Genomic DNA, 23,630 nt, shown 5'->3' on the forward strand with positions numbered 1-23,630 from the left:
TGAGACAACTGTCAGAGCCACAGCTTCGTGGTTTGGGTGACAAGCATCTCCTTCTCCTAGTCAATGTCCTTATATCCCTGCAGCTGCAGATGGTCAGTATCTCCACAGCCTGTCGTAAAGTGGACCAGGTCAGACAGTTTGTCTTCTGCGTACATTGCCTGAAATACAAATTGGATGTGATGAAGTATAATTATGAATTTGTTCGACAGATGTTGCAACATTTGGCAAAGGTGGACCACCAGTTGGTTTTTAGAGAAACCCTTTACAGGTTTACTTCCGTAGTTCAGGGTGATCAGGTATACAACTTGTAATCCACTTTTATTTGTGTTTATGTTATTGAAAGGCTGTGCAGATAATGTATGTATTGTCTGTTTTTTCTTTTTGTTTTTTTAGATTTTGTCTTCAGAGGATTTGCAGATAGGTTGGTCATGTTAAATGTTGTTTTGGTTTGTCACTCATTTCAAATGCAAGTTTTATTTATCTATTTGCTTTTAGCATGTATGTTTTTGGAGGACAGTACAGTTGGTCGTGAGGTGTGTCGGGAGTCATATACGTCCATGCTGAATAAAGTGTCTGAGTTATTCCCTGTCATATTGGAACAAGAATTCCTCAGAGATGGAGCGATGTGTCATGTTACTGTGAAGGTACATAAACACACACACACAGGTTTAATAATTGTTAAAATCCAGCACATTCAAACTTTTTGTGTGGTTTTGGTTATTGACTGGAGAACTGTGGTCCCTGCAGGTGTGTTTACAGATATTTCAGTTATTGTCCAGTGAAGTTGCTTCTCTAGTGTGGGAAGAGGATCAAAGGGGCCAAGCAGTGCAGAAAATCCTGCAGGCTCTAATGGACATAATACTTGGACAGGTTTCTTACTTATTTAGTGCATTATGTTAATCCATTAAAAGTGTGTCTGTTGTTCCAGCTATTATATGGGTACTTTTTTGCAGTGCTGCAACAAGGACACTCGTCTTTTGGCAGGCATTGCTGTGGCCATGCTGATCAATACAGCACCAGAGAGCAAAGCAGGAGGGGCCTCCGCCTGGAGTCTACTGCAGGTCTCTCACACAGGTGTGAATCTTCAGCTCTTTTAGCAGCTTAAACAATCCATGCACTGCAATTTGGTCATGTACATCTAAAAACCTAGAATCTTATGGTAAAGTTATATGGTTTGGAGTAAACTGTGCTTTAGGTAAACTGAAAGTCAACACAGTGATGATCGTCAGTAAATTAGAAAAAAAAGGCTAAAACAGCCGAAAGACTTCAGAGACTGGGAAGCAAAAAGCTGTTTTTTATTATGTAAGAACACTAGTGAAATTTAAGATGATAATTTGACATTTCCTGTAGAACAATTTAGTTTCTGTGCAATTTTTTTTGGCAAAAAATACATCTATATGTGCTTACATATTGCAAAAAAGTTTTAGACCACATTTCTTCCCCAAAATTTCATTTTAATTTTTAATGCAGCCAAAAGTACAAGGGTTTTTTTCCCCACGACTATATATGTATATTTGCATTACATGTATCTTTCTACGTATTATATTGTTTCTACTAGGGCTGTGACTATATGCTTTTGTCCCGATTCGATTCCGATTTTTTGGGTGCCGATTCGATTTAAATAGCAATTCTCACAATTCTTCAATATTGCTGATTTTTGTAGATTAAAAACAAAATAAATAAATAAAACCTTTTCATTTTTGTTGATTTCAAGAAGGGAAAAAACAACCCAGTTGCCAGACCATCAATTTTGTAATGGATTATTGTTTTATTTATTTATTTTTAAAAAAAAATATTTGTTAAAAAAATTGATTTTAAAATTCTGAAGCAAAAAAATCCTGATTTTCTATTTTTCAATTAAATTTTCCCAACCCTAGTTTCTACCATATGTGAGTGATGCATAAATAGATTTAATCTTTGTTGCACCAAGATCTAAAATGATAGAAATTGCTCCACACATTCTACAGATAAGTGTGAATGTGTAATCTGACTGATGAGTTATTCTTCCTGTTACTTCTCAGAACCATGGCTGCTGACTGTTGGTGCTCTGCAAGTAAAGTGTGTTCCTGCAAGGAAAGATGGAGTGGACAGGCTGTCTGTGATCAGGGGCCTTCTGACTTGCTGTCATCCTCACATCTTACTCAGTTCCTGTGATGATGCTGCACCAGTAAATCTACTGAATGTTTGTTAAATAAAAGCTCTTTGTTGTGCCAGATTTTCTATTTAAATCTGTTGTTTCTTTACTGTCAGATGTGCTTACTGCTGGAAGGTTTGTTTCGTCTGGTGTATGCCTTGTGTGAAGAGAAGCGGGGTTTTCTTTACTTTGGGTTGGAAGGTGAGTGACATCCAGAATTTGTGTGTTTAATGATCACATCACATGCTCAAATGTGACATGTTGTTGCAGTATTAACACTGTGGCTGAAGAGAGTGAAAGAATGTGTGGTGGATCTCTGGAAGATGTCAGCTGCCCGTCTTCTTCCCGACAACAGCGGCCTGCAGCAGCAACTCATTCACATTATCTGGACCAATGCAGAAAGTCCAGTGAGTCACTGAACATCATCAACAAGTAAAGTTTAGGTTCAAAACAAGATATGATATCTATGGACTTCTAAATAATGGAGAAAGCTGTTTACAGTCAAGTCACAACAATAATGAATGCTACACTACAACTACTAAAAACTCGTAGGTTATTGGGAGGTGATTAAAAGTTGGTTATTTCTATCTAGACTCTGTTTATGTTGAAATAAAGACAAAGACATCACCATGTATTTAAGAAGCTTGATAAAAGACTTAATCTGTCACTGTCTCTGTAAAAAGCTGTATCTGTCCTCCATGTTATCACCTCTTACATTAGCCTCTCTAATAATGTGTGATAGCATTGCTGGAAGAGTTGCTTAGTGTTGTGTGTCTGATGATGCATTGGCAGGTGGAAGGAGTGTCTGAATGTGCAAGCGGTGCCTTTATTCAGCTGCTGAACCTCTATGAGATGGACTGTGAGCATTTCTGTGATGCTAAGAAGACCTTTTATGCAACACTGCTTCAGCGAATAATGAAACTACCTAGGGAGGCCAAAGCCAGATACCATCACCTCTCTGCCCTGCTGCCATATCTTGGAACCAACATGGTGAGAATTGAAGTGTTACTAGAGACTTAATGGTGTTGAAATTATTGCTCCAAATGACATTTGTTTTTTTTTGTTTTTTTTTATTTCTCTGTGACCAATCAGGTGCTGGATCAGTATGCTGAAATACCCAGTCATCTCCTGAAGTGCTTATCAACCAACCACCTGTCTCCGTGTGGATCACAGCTGTATAAATGTCTGATCCAGCAGCAGAGGAGAGAGCTACAAAACTCTGCCTCGCTCACAGAGCTGGATCTCGCTAGACACTGGGCGAAGCTTTGGCAGCCTGTCCTTCATCAAGCTCTGACATCTGAAGTGACTCTTTTACAAAGCAACAGCTCAACGTACTTATTACCCTGCACCCTTCAGGTTTTCCCCTCTTCTGTGGACCATCTGCTTGCCTCTCTGGATCCTCATGTGCCTGGCCATCTCCACGCCTGGGTCTGTATCTTAAGCTCTTACCGAGCCATAACAGGTGGCTCTCCATGGGCTCTTCAGGGTAGCACCACCTTTGAAACACTGCAACTAGCTCTGGGGTCTGCAGATGATAAAGTCCGTCTTGCTGCCCTCAATCTGCTCAGTTGCAGCTCAAAGACTAAAGACACCCCGACCCCTGAGGAGGTGAGTATAATGAGGAGGTTCATTCCTCAGAACCTGAACTGCGAGTCCTCGCCGTTTCGTCAGCATCTTCAGGCTGGAGTGAGGAAGTTTCTGGTTCGTATCAGAGATTGCTGCTTAGCGCATATCAGAGGAGTAAAAAGCAAAAAGAAAGTGGATGCTTCCCACTCTCAGAGCCCCCAGGATGTGTTGGAGCAAGGAATAGGTGAGATACTTTGTTTTTTGAGTTCTTTGAAAGTTTGTAAGATTTAAATATTTTAATGTTTTAAAATTCCTTTAATAACGTTTTTTATATATAAATCTTTTAAACAGTTTCTGTTGCCATTATTTGAGTTTAGTCCAGAAGTTCATCCATTCATTATCATCCGTACCGCTAAGTCAGATCAGGGGTTGCGGAGGAGCTGGAGCCTATCCCAGCAGCCTTTGGGCTAGAGGCGGGGTACACCTGGACAGGTCACCAGTCTATCGCAGGGCCACACAAATAGACAAACAACTATTCACGCTCACGCTCCTAAGGAGGATAGATTATCCAATTAACATGCATGTCTTTGGACGGTGGGAAGAAGCCAGAGTACCCGGAGAGAACCCACACATAGTCAGGGACAGAGAAACACCACCATCACAGAAAGGCCACCGTCCACCATCCCCAGCTGAGGATTGAACCAGTGACCTCCTTGCTGTGAGGCCACAGTGAACGGAACGTTTTTTTTCTGTAAAAACAGCAAATGAAAATGAGCACATTTCTAAGAAAATATAAACTGGAAAACAAAGGAAAAATAAACAAACTTGAACGGTGTATGAAGTCTGAGCATAAAAACCGAGGGTAGCTTTATAAAGTGCTGTGTAAATGTCTTGAGACACCCCTCACTTCTAAATATAAAATTTAAAGCCAAGAAAATAAAATACATTTAACAATTTATTGAAGCTATAGCAAACTTTGAGTTTCAATTCAAGAAATAAAGAATAATGGTATTTTTCAAGTAAAGAAGAACGATGGGACTTTATCTGTAAGTCAGAACCAAAAGTCAGGTTCAGGAAAACAAAAAACAGAACACAATTACAAAAATAATGAAATCCTCGAAGACTGAGTACTGATAATTAAGACTTTAAGACTTTCCAGTCCATGTCACACCCTTAGGTTGCTCATAATAATTGTTGTTTTTACTATTAAATATAAAGGTGTAGAGACAAAGAAGGAGAAGAGTGGTAAAAGGGTACAATTGTTCTGCATTTACTATTTATTTATTTGTCTGTCTCCAAAATATATAATAGCTACTTAAAGAGGTGAAGTGAAAATGATAAAAGAAGAAATCAAAGGGAGACATACTTTGTGATCTGTGCAGTCACACTTGTATTTGAGTGTATATTTACAACAAGGTTTTAAGCACCCATATCTGATTTAACATCTCATTTAGGTAAGAGAGGTAAGAGAATAATAATAAAAAAGAACTCTTAGATCCAGCTTTCAGACCTTGTTCATTTTTAGTTAACTGTTCCATCTATCTCTGTTCAGGAAAACTTTATGACGCATCTTACAGGGTTTGTGGAGTGGTTAAGCTGTCTTGCTTACAAATCTCTGGCACCAGGACACAGTTATCAGAGAAAGAAGACTGCACTGCTGTTGCTGTCTGCAGTGCTCGAGACCTGCACAGACACCTGGAGCCCCGACAAGAAGAAGGGACAACCTCCAGGTCAGTGTCTTTAAAAAATGGAAACAAACTCATTTAAATGACCAAAATGCTCATATTTTATATACTAGATATATGATATATACTAGATTGTATGTTTGCTGCTGTATATTAATAATATGAGCATTTGTCATGCTAATAGAGGCTTTTATTATATTTGTAGCAAATATAGGAACTCTTATTACCAGTGCCAGACAAAGAGGACAGTGGGATTTCTTCTGCAGGACAAAACAACTGGTTCTCATCAACTGTTTAGAAGATTCTACTAGTGAGGTAGAGCGGACTTATCCAGTCATTAGTTTTTCTTTTTGTCTAATTTGATTGGAGCTTACAGTTCAGTCTGGGTTTTTTTTTTTTTTTTTTTTTTTAAAGATTCGAGAGCTCTCCACTGGGCTGTTGTTGAGATTTTTTCCTTCCCGTTTCCCGGGCGATATCACCGAAGTGCTGAACATGAGAGCCAAGCAGCTTCTCTGCAGCGCCCGCGTGCAGGAGGCTCAAATGGGAGCGCTGATGACGAAGGTCCTTCTCCAGAAGTAAGCCACACCTTCTCTCATCCCCATGTTTGTAAAACTGCTGCTTTGAATGACAAGTAGTTTTTGCTGATCATTTTCTAGATCAGATGAGAAACGTGAGAACTGCAGAGCGAACTTTACAGACAGCAGTGGAAGAGATCCCAGAACATCATGTGTTGTCAGATGCTTGGTGAAGGAGCTGCAGGAGCATTACGAGACAGCCAAAGCAAACATGCTGCTTGCTGCTAGAACTAAGCCCATTCATGGTGAGAGTGAAGGTCTGACAAATTTATTTAATTATACTGAGGTTTCTTTCTTTAAATTCTGTCATGACTTATACTGCAGGTGTGCTGTGTGCCCTTCAGAGATGTCTGCTTGAGGGGCCGAACAGTGTCTGTGACATACTAGATCCCCAGATGATCACTGAGATGCTGGACCTGCTGGAGAATTTAACTCTGTTACTTCTGGCTGTTCTGTATGGAGACCACAGTGCTTCTATCACTAAAAAGGGTAATGAAGCAATCTGCAGAAAGGTGCAAACTTATTTTGGATTTAATTTAGTCATCATGATCTCAACTAATGTCTTCCATCCTAGATGCCCCACCTTCTTTTTGTGATATGGGAAATGCCATCAGCTGTCTGATATCCCAGGAGTCTGGAGCTGGCCAAGCTGATGGAGACGAATGTGTCCTGCTGTCAGAAGAGCACAGTCTTGTTCTCACCTGCTGCTGGGTCTCTCTTAAGGTTTGACAGAAGCCCATGGACCATTATTGGTGTTTATTAGAAGTCTACCCACATTGATTTTTAAGTGTATTACCTCAAATTAAGCTCTGTTGAGTTCTACTGAGAATAGGCTATTTCTGTGTCTGAACCTTGAGATGTTAATGCCTGTCCATGCCCCTCTCAGAGAAAGGATGTGACTTTTGCTGGCATCTGCTCAGTGATTTTAGAGGACAGACTTAGTTATCTGGGGTGGGTGGATCAATGGCAGTCTCCACTACCAGGGGGAGTAGTTCTTTCCCTTCTTAAGCTCGCAGACTGAAAGATCTCAGCTTTGCCCGCCTGACCACACTTTTGCTAAAAAGTGGAGCAAGCAAGTGAGAAGGGCGGTTCAATTTTGTCATTGTTGGGCCTCATACACAGACTATGGGGACACACATGACTGTTGGAAACCCTTTAGAAAGTGAATTTTGCATAATATTGTAACTTTGAATGAATAAGTGTTTAAAACGTATGCCTGCTCTTTGCTTTTCTTTTAGGAAATAGGAATTCTTTTAGGTTCCTTGGTGGAGAAAATTTTTACAGAATCCCAACAATCCAGCGTTTACCGTCTAACTAAACAAGACTTAATCAGAATATCCAAACTATTCGAGAATATTCTTCTCAAATGCCGTCACTGGGTAAGTGGTCCATATATACTTAGAGGCATCAACCCTGAATCTCAACAGTTTCTTTGTGAAGAGCAGATGTTTTCTCACCAGGGGGCAGTGGAGGGTTGCAGTATAGGCTTTACGAAGTTCTGCATCTCCTTGCTGAGCAGCAATGATCCAGAGCTTAAAGATATTCCAGCTGAAATGCTCAAACAAGTGAGTGGTGCTTGTATGTATTTTTCTTTGACTTAAGGAGGTCCTGGTCTACAAGCATGTTTAAGTATCCCACTTAAATTTCTCAACAGGGATTGCAGGTTGTGCAGTGCCCTCGTTCTACATCGGTGACCCGGCGGGCTGCAGGCTTGCCCATGCTGATCCTATGTGTTGTGTCAGCAGAGGAGGCCAGTAAAGCAAGGCCGCTGTTAACCCTCAGTATGCAAACTTTGGTAAACACAGCCAAAAGCCCTCTGGATGAGAACTGGGATCAAAAGCTGGATCTGCCACAGGTGTGTAAATGCAACAACAAGAACAAGGTTTTTTTGTTACTTATATGATGAAATACAGATATCATTACATAATTGGCCTTTCTATTGTAGGTGTGTGCAGTTCATACTCTTCAGGCTCTGGTCCGCGGGGCAGGTTTGGGAGTAGCCATCCTTCAGTTTGCACCCGCTGTAGCCATCTTGTCGCTCACTCTCCTTAGTTCTCCTTCCTGGGCCATGAGGAACGCCGCTCTGCAACTTTACAGTGAGACACAGGCACATTTCTAGTTTAACACCCAACTATATAAAGTATTTAAGTAGTTTTTGTGTATTCATCTTCTTATTGATTTCTAAATAAAGTGTATAACATGTCAGAAAATTACACACAAAAAGAAAAACAGCTTGATTTTCCCTAACAAATTTGACATTTTCTATTTGCACTCAGATTTTCAGTTTTAAAATTGATCAGTTTGTTGTTTTAAAAATACATTACATTTAATCCTTTGGTGCTTGTTTTATAAATCAATTAGATTGGTCTTTACTTAATGCACCCGCTACCAGATTAACTAAAATCTGTCTGTAGGCTCTCTGTGCTCGCGAATGCTCGGCCAGCGGTCCAGTAGTGATGAGGCTGGTGCTGCCCAGCATGGCATGTCGCCGGCTGCGTTCTTCTTCCACTATCAGGAGCTCCAGCCTTTCCTACTGGGTGAACTGAGAGGGGCCGCACAAGACCTTCAGGATCCAACCAATAAGGCCAAGCTGCATCTCCAGCCATCACTCTTCCCTATCCTCACTCTGCTGGCCCAACTCCTACCTGGCATCCAGGATTCAACAGAGTGATTACTGTTTATATGGTTTTTTACTTGATTGCTTGATTTTAATTGAAGAGGTTGTATTATGTTTTGGTTTTTTTTGTAATCTTTAGTATTGTGTAGTTTTCTTTGAAAAGTTCTGCAAAGATACAAAGTTCCAAACTCCACACCAGATATTTTTTTTTTTTTTTTTTGGTTTATCAACTGGCTTTTTCTATTTTTACTTGTCTTTGTTATAACGAAAGGCATGCCGTGACCTTTTTAACATTTATTTGGCCGGTCAAGCAGGCTGGGCTTCTCAGAGGGAAAAGACGCCTCAAATATACATAAGCTGAAATGACACGTTTCAGATGGCAGATGACAAGAGGCTCGACAACAATATGCAGTGTGATTAGAATAATGTGTTAAGTCAGTACATTTACTCCTAAATTATGTTCAACCCACAATTTACAAGAGCACAGAATCTTCCAAGTGAAAAGATTTTCTTTTCATAATCAGCTTAGACAGCATTTGTGTCCTTGCCAGAAGCTGAGTATCGAAGATGTTTGCTCAGTAGATATGTTTTAGAGCCAACTGTCTGCTAGTTTTACTTGGAAACACTGGAAGCAACAAAAAAACATCCTTTCCTTTCACATGTCCAAAAGAAACAACAGTAAATGTTTCCAAACCAAGTCCTGCACATAATGCCAGAGTCACCATTTTACTTTTTTTTTTTTTTTTTTTTTTTTTTTTGTACATGTTGAATTACAAGTACCATGATCTTTACTGATACATGAGTGTGTTGCATCTGTCTCTATAATATTATTTAGCTTCTTAAGTGTCTGACTGAGTGTCGTCTGGTTTTTTCCCAGTGCCAGAACATTGTTGGACTTCCTCCCTCCCTTACTCCAGCTGTCTGCCAGCCCGATTTACAGTGTACGAATGATGGCCTCTAAGGCTCTGGTTGCCATGACTCCCCCCTCCCAGTACATGGGCATCCTTATCAAACTGACCGCTCAGCTACCCAGTCCTCAGGATGGCCGCTGCCACAACCAGCTCCATGGACAGCTGCTGCAGATCAAAGCCATTATGGAAAGAGCTCGCTGCACTGACAGGTGAGACAGCAAAGAGCTTTTTATTACTTCATCAAACTTTTTTCTGGCTTTAAAATCCTGCAATGCTTCCATTGGTAGTGGGCGTTCAGATGACCTGAGTGAGGTGCTGAGCAGAGTGCAGGCATCACTGTGGATGGCCACCGAAGCTCAGCGTTGTCCCCTCATAAAAGCGGTTTACATCGGGGTGGTGGACTCTCTAAGAAGACACTGTTGTGGGAACTTCCTGTCACAACTCAGTGATACACTCATGCAGGACCTCCAAAAACCTCAGCAGAGGCTTCAGGTGTGTGACATGCTGACAACCATGACAGACAGAAATAACTGCCTTAAGAGGAAGTTTTAGCTTATTGTCAGGAGGTATGATTATTGCAAAGCAAGGCAGTTTTAAATTATACTGTCATAAGTAAAGAATTTAAACAAAACTTGAAGTTACTCTGTATAGATGTTGCTGTTATTGCAGGTTTTTGTTAGTAGAGGTATTAATGTTGTTGATGCTCATTAATCTTTGATAGTTTTTGGTGACTACCAACTAATTTTAATGACATTCATTTGGAAAATACATGATGAGTTCAAGCTGCCGCTTGACTGGAAATTCCTCCTGACTGAATACTTAGTGCTCACTAATTAGTAAACCTGCAATGGACTGGCAAGCAGTCCAGGGTGTACCCTGCCTTTCGCCCAAAGACTGCTTGGATAGGCTCCAGCTTCCCCGTGACCCTTCATCAGATCAAGCGATTAGGATTTAGAATGAATAAATAATTAGTAAACTTGTTATAAAAAGTAGGGACGTTAAGAGGGGAATTTTCCTGGCGCCAAGTCAGTTTTTATTATAAGTAAACTTAAGTTCAATTCAATAGCTGGTTCCAAAATATTTTTAATGTAAAGTCATTAGTTCATCTCTGTGTAATGGAAAGCTAACTCTTGGCAACTTTTAGAGTAGTTTTAAGTCAAATAAGTTAACATTATACGTTTATTCTTTTTTTTTTTTTTTTTGGGTGCTCCATCTGTTGTTGGCACAGGTTGGTTTGTCATCCTTCCTTCAACAAGCCATCCACTTCCTGTGCGTGGATGTAAAGTGGGCTTGTAAAATCTGGGACATTTTTCCTGGAGTGAGTCCTGATCTGAGACTCTCACTGCTTGCCTGGGTGCTGGATGGGCGTGGTTTGGAGCAAACTGGCTTGAAAAAAGTCATCCAAAGGGTATTACAGGTAAGATCTCATCTGCTCACATGACTTCAGCAAAAAAAACAACCAAAAAAACCCAGCTTTTTCAAAGCCGGTTTTGCAGCATAAGTTGTAACGAACTTCTTACAAGTCACTGTCAGGATCATTTAAGAGTAAATGATGAGATTAAATCTAATTCTGTGTGAGAATTTTTTTCCTTCTCTCTGGGATACAAAAGGGAGTGTCTGTGAGCTTTTGTGTTATTTAACAAAAGGGGCTTTAAATGCAAACATGCAGAGGGTTGTGTTTACCCATGTTAAAGTTCATGTAAGCCATTCAGATCAAGTCTAACAGATACATTATCTCTCGGTCACCCAGCTGTGTCTTATGTATTTGAAGCTGTTGTTTAACTGGCTCAGCTTGATAAGATGTGGCACTGCATATCTATAGATAATAGTCAAAGTTAGACTACTGTTTTTGTGGCCTTTTGATTGATCTATTGGATATGTTTATATTTGTTTTCATGCATCGATGCTTCAGTGTGATAATGATGTGAAGTGAGAGTACTGCTCATTATAAACTGTAAGTGATGAATTTTACAACATCAATGTTTTTTGTCTCCAGTCGAACCTAAAGGAGGCTTTATTATGCCTCAGTGTGGAGTATCGCACAACATACCTCGCAGCCTTGGTTGTGGTGATGAGTGGCAGTAGCTCTATTTTACCTCAGCACCTTCCACAGTCATCCCCACTGGTGGAAGACAATCTGCCTGAATGTCTGGATTTATTGCTGAGGGATCTGGAGGACCAGAGAGGAGGGCCAGACTTCCTCTCCAAGGCACTTAATGCTGCTAGTCTGCTGCTCTCTCAGTGGCCAGACCCCAGGTTATTAGTATTTCTCCTTTTCAGTCATATTTTGTAATTCCACTCTTGAGGACTTCAGACTGCATCTTTGACTCTCTCCATCTGTTTTAACAATTAGTCTTAAGACATCCTTGCTCCAGCGCTGGTGTAGCATCTTGGAAAGCCAGCGAGCTCCAGATGCACCTGAAGCACTCAGGATGGCGTGTAGCGAAGCTCTTTGTGTTGCTGGTGTTCCTCTTTTGAGCTGCAGCCTGACAGAGCACAGCGCTCCCCCTGCTATCATGATCAGGTATGACTGTAATCTGATCATGTCTGTCAGGTGATTTAACAGATGTGCAGAATTTAAAAACATCGACTCTTTTGTGGTTTAGGCTGATCAACACAGGGCTTCACTTGCTGCAGGACCAAAGCCAGCAAGTGAGGCTGAAAGCAGCCCGTTTTTCCTCTTTGCTCCATTATTCAAGAAAAGGAGAAAACCAGAGGAGCGTGTACCTTATGCAGGTCAACCAGGCTCTGCCACTTCTCTTGGACCTGCTGCTGGAGGACTTCTGGGATACCCCTGGTACACTAGAGGTGCTGATGTCTCATCTTCCTCCTTCTGACATTAGATCTGTGCTGGCAGAAGCCTTGGCAGCAGGCGGGTATGTTATCTCACTGAACCTGTATTTTGTATAAAGTGAGGGAACTCCACAGAGTGCGTTTAACGGTCTTAGTTTCTCTTTTACTCAGGTGCTCCATCCTGTATGAGCCAGATGAGGCCAATGTTTTTGCAGAGCCCTCTGTCATGTCTGCACAAGTTCTGCCTAACCTCCTGCAGATGGCTGAAAAATCCTTCCACTCCTCTGCTCTGGCAGAGAGCCTGAATTCATGGGCAGAGGAGAGTGCTGCACAGGTTCTAGACAACTTAATAGCTTGCAAAAAGCTCCACACAGGTACCACATTAGCTTGTTGGCTTCTGTTTCAGCAGAGATATTCCCATTTTCCTGCACTTCATCACATTTCTTTTTAAATCTTTTTTCTAGCTGAGATGTTGACCCCCTCTTGGCTGACTCTCCTCATGGATCCTCGTTTCCACATCACTCTGTGCGGCCTGTTGACCAGGGCTACACTTTTGCTTCGTCTGCTGAGAGCATCTACTCGTGTACAAGACATGTGTGATCTTTCATTGATGCATCAGAGTTTACAAGATGTTTGCGGACTACTCAGTCAGAACGGTGTCCACTTCCACTGTGCTTTAACAGCTGCTGTTGCTCGAGAGCTGCTTCTCTGACAGAGCAGGAGAGCTGTTTATGAACACTCAACGACTGCAGCCTTATGACGATGTGGCCTGGTATAAAATTACCTGTTGATATTTTAAGAATGCACATGACATACATGTGCCTTTTAGATGTAAGTGAGTAATGTAACTGCTGATACTGCAGCACACCAGCACTTGGAAGGCTAAAGAAGTTACATAAGACCCCAGTGATGGCTATTACTTGTCCAACAAATTTGCTTTGCAGTAAAAGGAGCCTCTGGGGACTGAAACTCAGAGTCTTGGAACATTTTTAAAAAGGAGATTACTCTTTTTTTTTTTTTTTTTTCTTTTTTTCAAGAAAGCTTTATTATGCATAGTTACTTTCTGACTTGCCATCACCCCAAGCATAGTTCTCCTAGTTTCTTTTGTTGTAGGATGTATTCAGCTGCAACTGCAGCAAGACTCTCACTGATGCAATGATGTAATGCTACAGCATCTGGAAAAAAAAAAACCCTCCCTGCTTGGTAACCAGCAGGGGAATACGGTGTGTGGATAATGTTCCATTAGAGGCCTTCTGCCTAGATAAGTGTCCATTTGCCAACCTCATGAGGGGTGCTGATGATTGAGTGGATCTCATAGACAGCTAGTGGTTGCCCTGCAACAGACCACGCAGTATTGCAGTCTTATGTCATCACACCCCCTCTCTCTTCAGTGCTGCTGATGAATGGCCCAGGATTAGACAAACCCTGGCAGGAAAGATGTTGCTGTGTTTGTTTCCTTGTTTGGTTTTAGCAGACGTGATTCAGTTCTTAGTTTTTACCAGAACAGTCTTGATTTATTCTTTTTTTTTGTGGCTTCTATAAATACAAGCATCAGGGGGTTTAACCGTTAAGTATTTGGATTATACAGCAGTAATGACAATAGGCTTGTGTTAATGATTCATACATCAATCTTATGCAATGCTTCTCCATGACCCACACAAAGTCCACGCCCAATGTGTACAGCTCAGCAGCATCAATATGTCTCTTTATGTTTTAATGCAAATCAAGTTGATCCTAAATAATGACAGCTGCAGGGCAAAGCATGTTGGGCAGATTATAAATAGTCAAAGAGTTTATCAAATATTTTTTGATGAAAAAGATTAGCTGTTGTGTGCTTCAATTTTTCAGTAGATTCAGAAGTAATTGAGGAGAGGATTTTTTTTTTTTCCAAACTTTTCAATATATCTGAAAATAAAGGTGCTAATTTCATTCCAGTAGGTTAGAGTAAGCTTTAGGAAGCCATAAATGTTTGACCAATATAAAGCCAAATGTCTCATTCTGAAACTAGTTTTAAAAGCTAATTTCAGGTGAGCATGGATTTCCTGAGAGCAAAGTGTTTATACAAGTGGAAAATGACCATCTGGCTGAATATGAGCCTTTGCCATCGTAACTGAGGGTATCTGGGCTCTCTGTAAGCCGCCATCCTGCTACTTAAATGATTAACTATGGCAACAGGGAACAAGGCCAAGTACAGTGGGTGCTGCCACCGTCATGAGTCTGCATAAATATGAACATATGTGCTTCATCTCAAGCATGAAAATCCTTTTTGTTTGTTTGTTTTGCTTTGTTTATTCTCCATTGTTGCATCATGTACCCTTGTGAAACAATAGTAAGAAAAATAAGTATATCGTGAATAAAAGTATAGAAAAGTCCTCAATGACTGTCATATATATATATATATATATATATATATATATATATATATATATATATATATATATATATATATATATATATAAATAAAATGTGTGTGTATATATATGTATATATAATTTTTTCTTTTAATGTTTTTCTGAAATGTGTCTTTCATGGATCAGAGTTTCAAATTGCACAGAGGGAAACGTCCACTGGTCCTTCCAGGTAGTGCATTTGATGCCATTAGCTTTTTATAATACAGGATTTTGACTTTTGGTGTATTACAATATATTTTGTTGTCCAAAATAAAGTTTTTGCTTCCTTTTTATACAAAAACAAAAGGTTTGAATCAGTTTGTGTTTCAGCTGAGCTATATATCCCAGATGAGAGTTTCTGTCCTCGATTTCTGAACAATCATTTGGGTGTCTTAACTATTTTTATTTATTTAATAAAGTGTTTGCTTCACCTTTTATTTTATTTTCATTGTAATGTGTATAAATAAGTTAGAGATGGGATTGTTCATACAAAGTTCATACATACACAGTTCCAGTAACCATTTTAGTTTTTTTTTGTTGTTGTTGTTTTGGTTTTTTTTTTTTTTTTAAATACAAGTATTTTACATCGGAAGACACAGTTACCATAGCATGTCTTCTTGCTGGCAAGTGGAATACTTAAGTTAAAAAAAAAAAAAAAAGTTGTTTTCTGGCTCATCTTCTTATGAAATGTATTTAATCAGAAAATATATCATTTGTAAATTATTATGGAAAAATTCCACGACTGTGCAACATCCTTAAAACGATAAAAGATTAAAGGTCAAGTGGCCCCCTTTTCTCTTATTTAATTGCCATTAGAGATCATGGCAAAGCATTTTGAATCCATGGGAAACTAAGTGAAAACTAAGAGACCAGGCCAGGAAAGGTCAGTGATGGACAATGCTGGACAGATGTTCTGTTCTCTGGTGATTGCCCAAAAACCAGGGAAGCATCTCTGTGAAAAGTGGCTTAGTGAACACCCACTGAGTCAGGAACTGACTGGCTTCATTAACTATCTGGCAACAGTCCCAGGGCCCCCTTGTGCTCTGAACACAGGGCCCCCTGGGAGCAAACAGAGGCAAATACTGCTGGCAGCGGCCATTTATTCTGTAGAGTCCACTTCTGACCAAAGCCACCAGAGAAGAGGGATCACGGGTTGAAGAGGAAGGCTGGGAAATGGCAAGATTGCAGATGTTTCTCGCACTTTAGAGTCCGATAAGATTTTACAGTTGGATAAATGGAGAGTGGTGACTGAGAGTATATTGAAATGAAATGGGGAAGGCAGAGCAGCTATTTATAGACAAATACAAAAAATATGCATGAGTAGATCCATGTCTTGGATCAAGAAAAGATGGATGTTTTACAGAAGTAACCATGAAGATCTTACCCTGGACAAAAATATGAAGGGATATCCCTGATTTTTTGTGACTTTCTAGAGCTCTAATGCCAGATTATTCTTTATATTATGGATGTCCTCTTCTGCGCGTTATCACCAATGCGCTCCTGCGTGCGTGTCTCTCTCTGTGTGCGTGTATGTGTGTGTAAGAGAGAGGAGAGAGAAGCTAGTGAGGCTTTAGGACCTTGAGGTTTCCACTGCAAAGTGCAGCACCTCCTCCACACAAGCCTGTTTACGAAGAAAGCTGATCTCCTTTGACAAAAACAAGGGCAGGGGCTGACGCGAGTGGAGCAGTGTGTTTCATGCACAGGCTCTTCCTCCATTTAAAACATATTGTGTCTAACAGTACCCGTTCTCATTTTTAGAGAGAAAGAAGGGGGAAGCTCATCATGTTGGGGGTTAATTCTTCCCCTCAGCTCTGCAAAATGTTTTTCTCTTTGCACGTTGTTTTCCTGAGCGTGGCCATTGTGCAGAGCAGCGCATCAAATGGAGAACAGAAAGGTAAAACTACACATTGTGGATTGTTTTATTATTGTTAGACATAAGGGAGGTGGGAATGCGTAGCATGTACCTAATTTGCCATAAAAGATGCTTAATTCTTGTTTTGTTTTTCCTCTTTTTTCTGATCCTGTTTTTTAAATGGAGTTTTGTTTTTATTTTCAGACTGTATGAGATCCAGTGGTGTGGACTACCGAGGAGAAGTCCAGAGCTCCTCCTCAGGGCTGACTTGTTTAAACTGGATCAATGTTACAAGGGACTATGATGTTGAAATCCATCCAGATTCGCAAACAGGTAAACAAGTTTATCCTCTGTTTTCTGATAGCTGAATCACGCAGAGGATAGGAAACTTAAAAGTGACACATGTTGAAGTAAACAATGTCTGCATAAGGGCTCATAACATCTGGATAGGACCCCCCTCCCCCCACCCCCATTTTAAAAAAAAAACAAAAAACGGGAGATTTTGCACATTTTGAGATTTGGTGCCTCTGCTGGGCATGTTTGTGTTTTAAATGTCTTCCTGCAACAACTGCTGGTTCCATTATTTGTGTTCATGGCAGACTGTTCGGTGGGATGTGATGAAGTAGTGTGAATGATTCATGCATCCAGCGGTTTCTTCACACAGTGTGTCAGATTCACAGAAACAGGGCTGTATTTCCACGGGGACTCAGTAACACACATGCTGCTTTTATCACTCCTCCTGTAGGTGCTGGAGATCACAATTACTGCCGAAACCCAGACATGTCTGAAAGGCCTTGGTGCTACATTGCTGGCCCAGATGGGACGATTCAGAGACAATTTTGTGCAATTGAGGCATGCAAAGGTCAGTAAACACTGAATATCAGAGATGATTACTTATATATTTTATACTGTTATGGATAATATAACTAACTTTCATGCAAAAACCATGAGAATTTTTTGAAAGTCTATAACAAGTTGGCTGTTAAGGACACTGACAGCACCTTTCTTCTCTGAATGTTCAGGAAAATTACATTTATAAAACTTTCATTGTTTAAAAAAAAAAACTTTAGATCTTTGGGGCAAAATAATATGAAACTTTTTGTAAGTTGGCCAAAATGGTCTTTGCTTTATTTCCTAATAAAAGTAAATTATTTGCAACTGAGTACTAAGATGATTACTAACAATCTACTTTTCCAAGTTATGACATTGAACACTCAGTAGGTCAGTTGGTCAGTGTTAAGCTGCTGTGAGAAGTTTTGTGTGCTACTCTTTATTTCCTGCTGAAGCCAACAAAAGTCAAACAATAACAAAGCCTGCACATTTCTGCAGGTTGACAATGAGGAAACTGCTGAACCCAACCCTAAAGCTGTGCTCATTGGCACAGAGAAGCTGCCTCTCTTTGGAAACAGCAGCTAATTGGCTGTTGCACATTATGACTTCAGGGTTTTTATCTGGGGAGAGTTCATAAACAACTTAGAAGGAGGAGACAGAAAAGAATTAAAGAGTGGATGTTGACAGCGTGCCTCTCAGCAGAGAGGGGAGTACGCTGAACCTGCTGATGTCTTGCACTAATGAAAACAAAACACGTGTCTCCATATCATGTAGGCCGTCTACATTCCAACAATTTCATAAGAAGAATCTCAAGCTGGTCCTGCTTACAGAGAGGGTTCTGTGTCGTTGGACCAGCACTAATTTCTATCCGCACGGTCCAGATGATGCACTTCTAGTCCAGTCTAAACATTTGATAAGATGAATTAGATGAAGCCCTATGCATATAAATATAAAGACAGAACACTGTAGTAACACTTGGAGGGTGGCTGCATGGACCGACATGCTAGAAAAAACTTTTTGTGTTTGCCTGAATAGGATATAAAACTTTCATGGGATAAAGAGACTGCAGTAGCATAAAGACTTGACTTCAGACTGAAATCCAAAAGCAGCAACAATAATTGTGTATAAATCAATATTTTGCACAGCTTCAAAGGAGGAAGAAGAACAAGAGAAACAAAAGTGATCTTTTGATAATGGGTTAAAATCGGTTACTTGGTGTGAGAGATAACCTGGGTCAGACTGAGCTACATGAGGCAAAAGGACTTTACAAAATTTAGTTTGAAATGTTGAAAGATAATCTTTAGTGAGTTGTACTGTGATGTGAGAAAAAGTAAATAGACTCTTATTTTGCGGTAAAGATTTTTCACCTGCGTTCATGGTTGTTTCCATGGTTACAGTGAATAAACAAAGCTATACAGACATTAAAAATGAAATAATTTAAACATATTGAACTAATTTATTCCCGTACCTATAAAATATGTGGGAACTGGGGCCACAAATATTTAAAACAATGGTGAGCGGGGCTCCTTTTTGGGAACACGTTTCATTGATTCTTTTTGTTGTTTTCCTTTTTTACCACCACAGTTTAAAAAATAGTTCTTTCAGCCTACTTGGTATAAAGATTATATATATAAAACTAAATAAAAAACACATTTTGAAACTCTGTATTTTAACATGACTTAGCTGTGTCAGAAGCACAAGAAAGAATTTCCTGAAGAGAAGTTGTTTAATCTTGTCATTTGTTGTGTCTATAGAGCAAACCTCAGCAGTTCCAGATGAGGCTGAATCCCTCAGCACCACAGGAAGCACATCCTCCACAGAGACTTTCCAGCCGGTGAGGATGGGTGCTTCTCAGGGAGAAATCGCTGCTGTGCAGCCCGTGATGGGAATCAGCCAGCGAGTGCGCACAGGACCTAAAAAGAAGAAGGATCTTGGGACTCTTGGTATGTGCGCATGCTAGCAGTATGAAAGACACAAGACTTTGGGAATGCAGATTGATTAAGTAGAAAAGGACATGCAAACTTGTCTTCAACCCTTCAAGCTGTTATTTTGCTTTTCAGGCTATGTCCTTGGCATTCTCATGATGGCCATCATAATCGTTCTTGGAGTGGGCATCACATTTGGCTACTTCTATAAGAGGTCAGCATCTAAATTGCAACATTGGGTCTTTTATTTATTTATTGTTTTTATTAGCTAACCCAATGTGCTGCTTCTTTTACTTAAGCCTCTGTCTTGGAAGCCATTAACATGTCGTAATGTGACACTTGCTCTGTAATGTAATGCCACATAGTGACGCTTCAGAGTCACATCTGGGTATTTGTGCTACATTAGCTAGAATGGTCACAATATTTTAGATGTGAAGGAAAAGTTTTGACGAGCTCACATGTGCATGTAGGTCTATTCAGTTAAAACTATCAACTGTTGCTCCTGTTCCCAATTTAATTGCTTTATCACAACAGAACATTAGGAGGAACATGATAGGAAATTAAATGCCTTTGGTCTATTCTGAGCGTTCTTATTTGATGTTCTCAGAAGGAAAGGGCACACAGAGGAGGGGGCGAATGGGGCAGAGAAGCTAACAGAGTTACAGTTATGCAACATACAAAAGGATGGCCTACTTGTTGTGGAAAAAAAGTTCTCCGGTTCTTTTTGGCACAGCACAAAGTGCCTTCTCAGATGCACTGGAGTGGCATATCTCATTAGTAGAGCCTTTGTCTGTCATTTCTATTTATAGGAGGTGATTATTGATAAGGAGGAGAAGCATATTATGTCATAGAGCTTATATCTGCCCTCAGTGTACAGTGACATCACCTTCAGTGTGTTAGATGAGCGGGATGAATGCTCCAGTTACAGTGTTATGATCCAACATTACAAATTATACAACTTTTCATTCCAGACTTATACAAATGTCAAGAGAGCACAGGACTTGGTAGTTTATTGATGAGCATATTGCTCCTGTGCAATTTTCCTGTCTAAAATTTGTATGCCCTGATGCGATGAGGGACTATTTAGATTTCATTAGAATTTTTCTCCCAGTGTTTCATCGTGCAATCAAACTTTTTGTTTAAAGTTTTGTGACAAGCAGGACTGCTTTAGTTTCTGTTAAATCTATTAAATATGACAATCACCAAGATTTGAAACAATAGAGCACAAATATCATGGGAAATTTGCTTGGCAAACAGCTCCTGAAGTTTCTGGAAATGGAAAAAGAAGCTCACAAATTCCTGATAAAACTGAAACTGAAGACCCTTGTGCTAAACAGAGAAGCATAAATTGGCTTGCACAGTGTGATATGTTGATATAGGCAGGTAGGAGTGTTCTGAATCATTAGTTTGTTTTTGCTCTAGATCAATATAAAACTGCAACATGTAGCTTCATGTCACAGCGCTGCTTTGGAGGAGATAAACTCATTGCCAGCAAGTCAGTTCTTTTGTTTTGTCTTTGCTGCAGACCAGTCACAGCTACTGAAACAGTTTATCTGGAACCCTAATTCCAAAAAGTTAAGCATGAGTGGCAACAAAAAAGCTGCTATAGACATCTCTATAAATGATGTATAGCTATAATAGATTAGTTATAACAATGAGATATAAAGCTTGTTAGTAACTACCGATATGTGTGAAAATTATTTGAATACTATAAAGAAGAATTAATTGAAGAGTGACGTAATCAGGTAAATATCTTACTGTCGGCTACATGGAATCTTAAGATGCAATGCTCAATGAAAGTCTGAAGTTATGTTGTATTTTCCTGTTGATTGTAAATAGAAGAAACCCACCCTTTAGTTTATCCATTTGAGGTTTTTTGGGGTCCTCATCAATAAGCCCTGCAGCCTCTTAAACATTTTCAACCTTTTGGTTCCCACTGTGGATTTGCTTTAAGTGACCGCACAGAGGTCCTCCGCCAGCAGGCTCATATTGGTCCCCAAATTTTTCTCCTCATCCAACAGTCTTGGTTTCTGTGATCTAGGACAACTTATCTCAGGACAGCTAAATTTAGTCTTACAATGTGTTTTTCAGAGTCCCTCAATGATCCAGGATAAGTCCAAATTCCAACGCTAACTGCTAGAAAGGGATAAAGAACAACACAAAATTAAATGACACTTTTAAAACTTTTGTGTTTAAACACTGGATAGATTTTATCTTTTGATATTTATCAAAGTCATGTAGAGATCTTTGCATGTTACACGAGTCGTCTTCATATGATTTTATGTAGATGAATTAAACTTAAAGTAATCTTTTTGTTGCACCAGTATTTACCAGACGTACAGAATTGCAACTCCACATCATTATATGTCTGTGTTTTTCACAGCTTTTGTACTCAAACTCATTTTTAACAACACGGTGAAAATATGCTTTGATTTCAGGGGTCGAGATTTGAAAAAGCAGCATGAACAGCGTGTGTACGAGCGCGAGATGCAGAGGATCACCCTGCCACTGTCGGCCTTCTCCAATCCCACCTGTGAGCTCGTAGACGAGAACACCATTGTTATCACAGCAGAGCAGGAGACCACACCTGTTCAGGAAGGCGAAGACCCTTTAATGGGCCAGCACGCTGGCACGCCTGGAGCATGAAGAGGCATAAAATCCTCCAATAGGATTGTGATACGTTTTGCAATTGTTTTGGGGGGGGTTTTGGGGACTAAAACACTCCCATCTCCCTGTTTCTCCTCTTCACCTCCTCTAGTGATCTCAGTTGAAAAGGAGCTGGGGAGCACTGTTGAATCCAAAGACTTCAATTTATTGATGCATCCTCTGTGTCTCTTTTCCTTCTTCCTTTTTTGGGACACAATCGACACAGTTTTAACAGCTAAATCCACTGAGGGAAATCTGTGGTTAATGAGGACATGTCATGAGCTCTTTAATATTCATATCTGATCATTTTGTGAGGAAACAAAATAAGTTCACAAGCTCTCCCCCTACAAACAATAACAGGAACGTCCAACCAGATGCATTCCTCCAGTGTTTGATAAAAGCAGGTCTTTATGAGGACAGGGTGTTTAAAATGGGGAAATGTCCACAAATCTTTTTGTTTTCTAAAGAAGTGGTTACACAATGAATATGTGCTACACTTTGACACGTGTGGCCCACTGGCTGTGCCGAGGGGGGGGGGCGGAAACACACGTTTTTACAAAGACTTCTTTGTCTTTGGCATACACTGGTGACACAGATTCTTCTCTGAAAATAGTCCTCCTCTGCTGTGACAGGTTCCATGAGGTAAAACCGGCCAGGAAAAGATAAAGGCCTCCAGCTCAGAAACTGCCTTAGCATGATACTTCTGAATGTATTTTATCCCATTTGTACACTGCCAGGTCAGTGTTGGTTAAAAAGCAATGACAGCAGTCATTGAAAGAAGACTTGCCCTTTTCTTCCACAGGTTAAGGAGTGACAGGAAATATACAGAGTGCTCTCAGGATGTATGAGCACAGTAGTTAGGCCTCAGGACAACACAGTCGGGATCAGATAAAAGAAGAAAGCCCAAAGTTTGTGCTTTCCAGCACAGGATAGTGCGTTTGTGTATTGTGGTAATGGAGCCTGGTGTCTAGATTAGATCCAGATGTTTGAGTCATGCACTTGATGCTTCAGAGTTGACAAAAGAATGGAGCAGAGCTGGAACAGTTTGGTGTTGCTCGTGTAAAACATAATTGCATGTACATGGTTACCTGCTGTATGTTTGCCATTCAGGGGCCATTTTTCCATCTTAAAAAGTAGAACTACTCGTTGAAAAATTAATGTTGTATGAATGAAAGTAGAAATCCCAACACAGAGAAGATTTTAAGTCTGTTTTATGAAATGCACTGTTACTTCTCACTATGTTTTATCATGTAGTCACTCCAGCTCATCTGGTTTGGTAGTTATTGCTGGACTTTCATCACTGGTAAATCATTGGTTGCTGCTGCTTTGTTATTTCTGTTGTAGTCTGTAATTATTTTGTCATAAAAAAAAAAAGAAAAAAAAAGAAAAACGTTTAACATTTTTATTTAAACACTTGTATTTGTATGAGTGTTGCCATTGTTAAAACTGAAATAAAAAGAACACAAAAACTGAAGTCTAATGAATTTTGTCCATTTTAGCAAAGGAAAGATTTATTAATCTAAGAAAAAAAAAAAAAACTCATTAGGAATGCTTTAGCATCTCGTTGTTGAAGGTTTATAGCAGGAACACTGGACAGCAGCTCCCTCTGCTGGTAAGGATTGGCCAAGCAGGTAAAAAAAAAAAAAAAAAAAAAGTTAAACTTATAGCTAAAACAAAATTCAATATTTTATTAACTGGATGGAAA

At 39.9% G+C, this 23,630-nt stretch overlaps 2 protein-coding genes across 2 annotated transcripts; both read left to right on the forward strand.

The window, feature by feature from the left end:
- Window positions 1–12,993, forward strand: LOC306764488 (tRNA (32-2'-O)-methyltransferase regulator THADA; the record flags this gene model as incomplete). Its single annotated transcript, XM_079251662.1, has 30 exons — window positions 1–128; window positions 210–296; window positions 394–421; window positions 496–644; window positions 748–870; window positions 954–1,074; window positions 2,022–2,167; window positions 2,251–2,335; window positions 2,405–2,541; window positions 2,927–3,124; window positions 3,227–3,944; window positions 5,155–5,163; window positions 5,278–5,430; window positions 5,591–5,700; window positions 5,800–5,960; window positions 6,123–6,205; window positions 6,285–6,449; window positions 6,535–6,683; window positions 7,199–7,339; window positions 7,421–7,525; window positions 7,615–7,815; window positions 7,906–8,056; window positions 8,375–8,627; window positions 9,455–9,697; window positions 9,776–9,980; window positions 11,485–11,751; window positions 11,864–12,042; window positions 12,095–12,364; window positions 12,453–12,655; window positions 12,746–12,993. Exons 1-30 carry the CDS (start codon window positions 90–92, stop codon window positions 12,991–12,993), a joined length of 5,127 nt encoding a protein of 1,708 aa, XP_079107788.1. The 5' UTR covers window positions 1–89.
- Window positions 12,994–16,361: 3,368 nt separating this feature from the next.
- Window positions 16,362–23,267, forward strand: pik3ip1 (phosphoinositide-3-kinase interacting protein 1). Its single transcript, XM_079252115.1, has 6 exons — window positions 16,362–16,565; window positions 16,728–16,856; window positions 17,269–17,385; window positions 19,109–19,297; window positions 19,415–19,493; window positions 21,718–23,267. Exons 1-6 carry the CDS (start codon window positions 16,454–16,456, stop codon window positions 21,923–21,925), a joined length of 834 nt encoding a protein of 277 aa, XP_079108241.1. The 5' UTR covers window positions 16,362–16,453; the 3' UTR covers window positions 21,926–23,267.
- Window positions 23,268–23,630: the final 363 nt, after the last annotated feature.

This window comes from Telmatherina bonti (assembly GCF_933228915.1).
Source record: "Telmatherina bonti genome assembly, chromosome: 13".
In the NCBI taxonomy this organism is placed as follows: Eukaryota; Metazoa; Chordata; class Actinopteri; order Atheriniformes; family Telmatherinidae; genus Telmatherina; species Telmatherina bonti.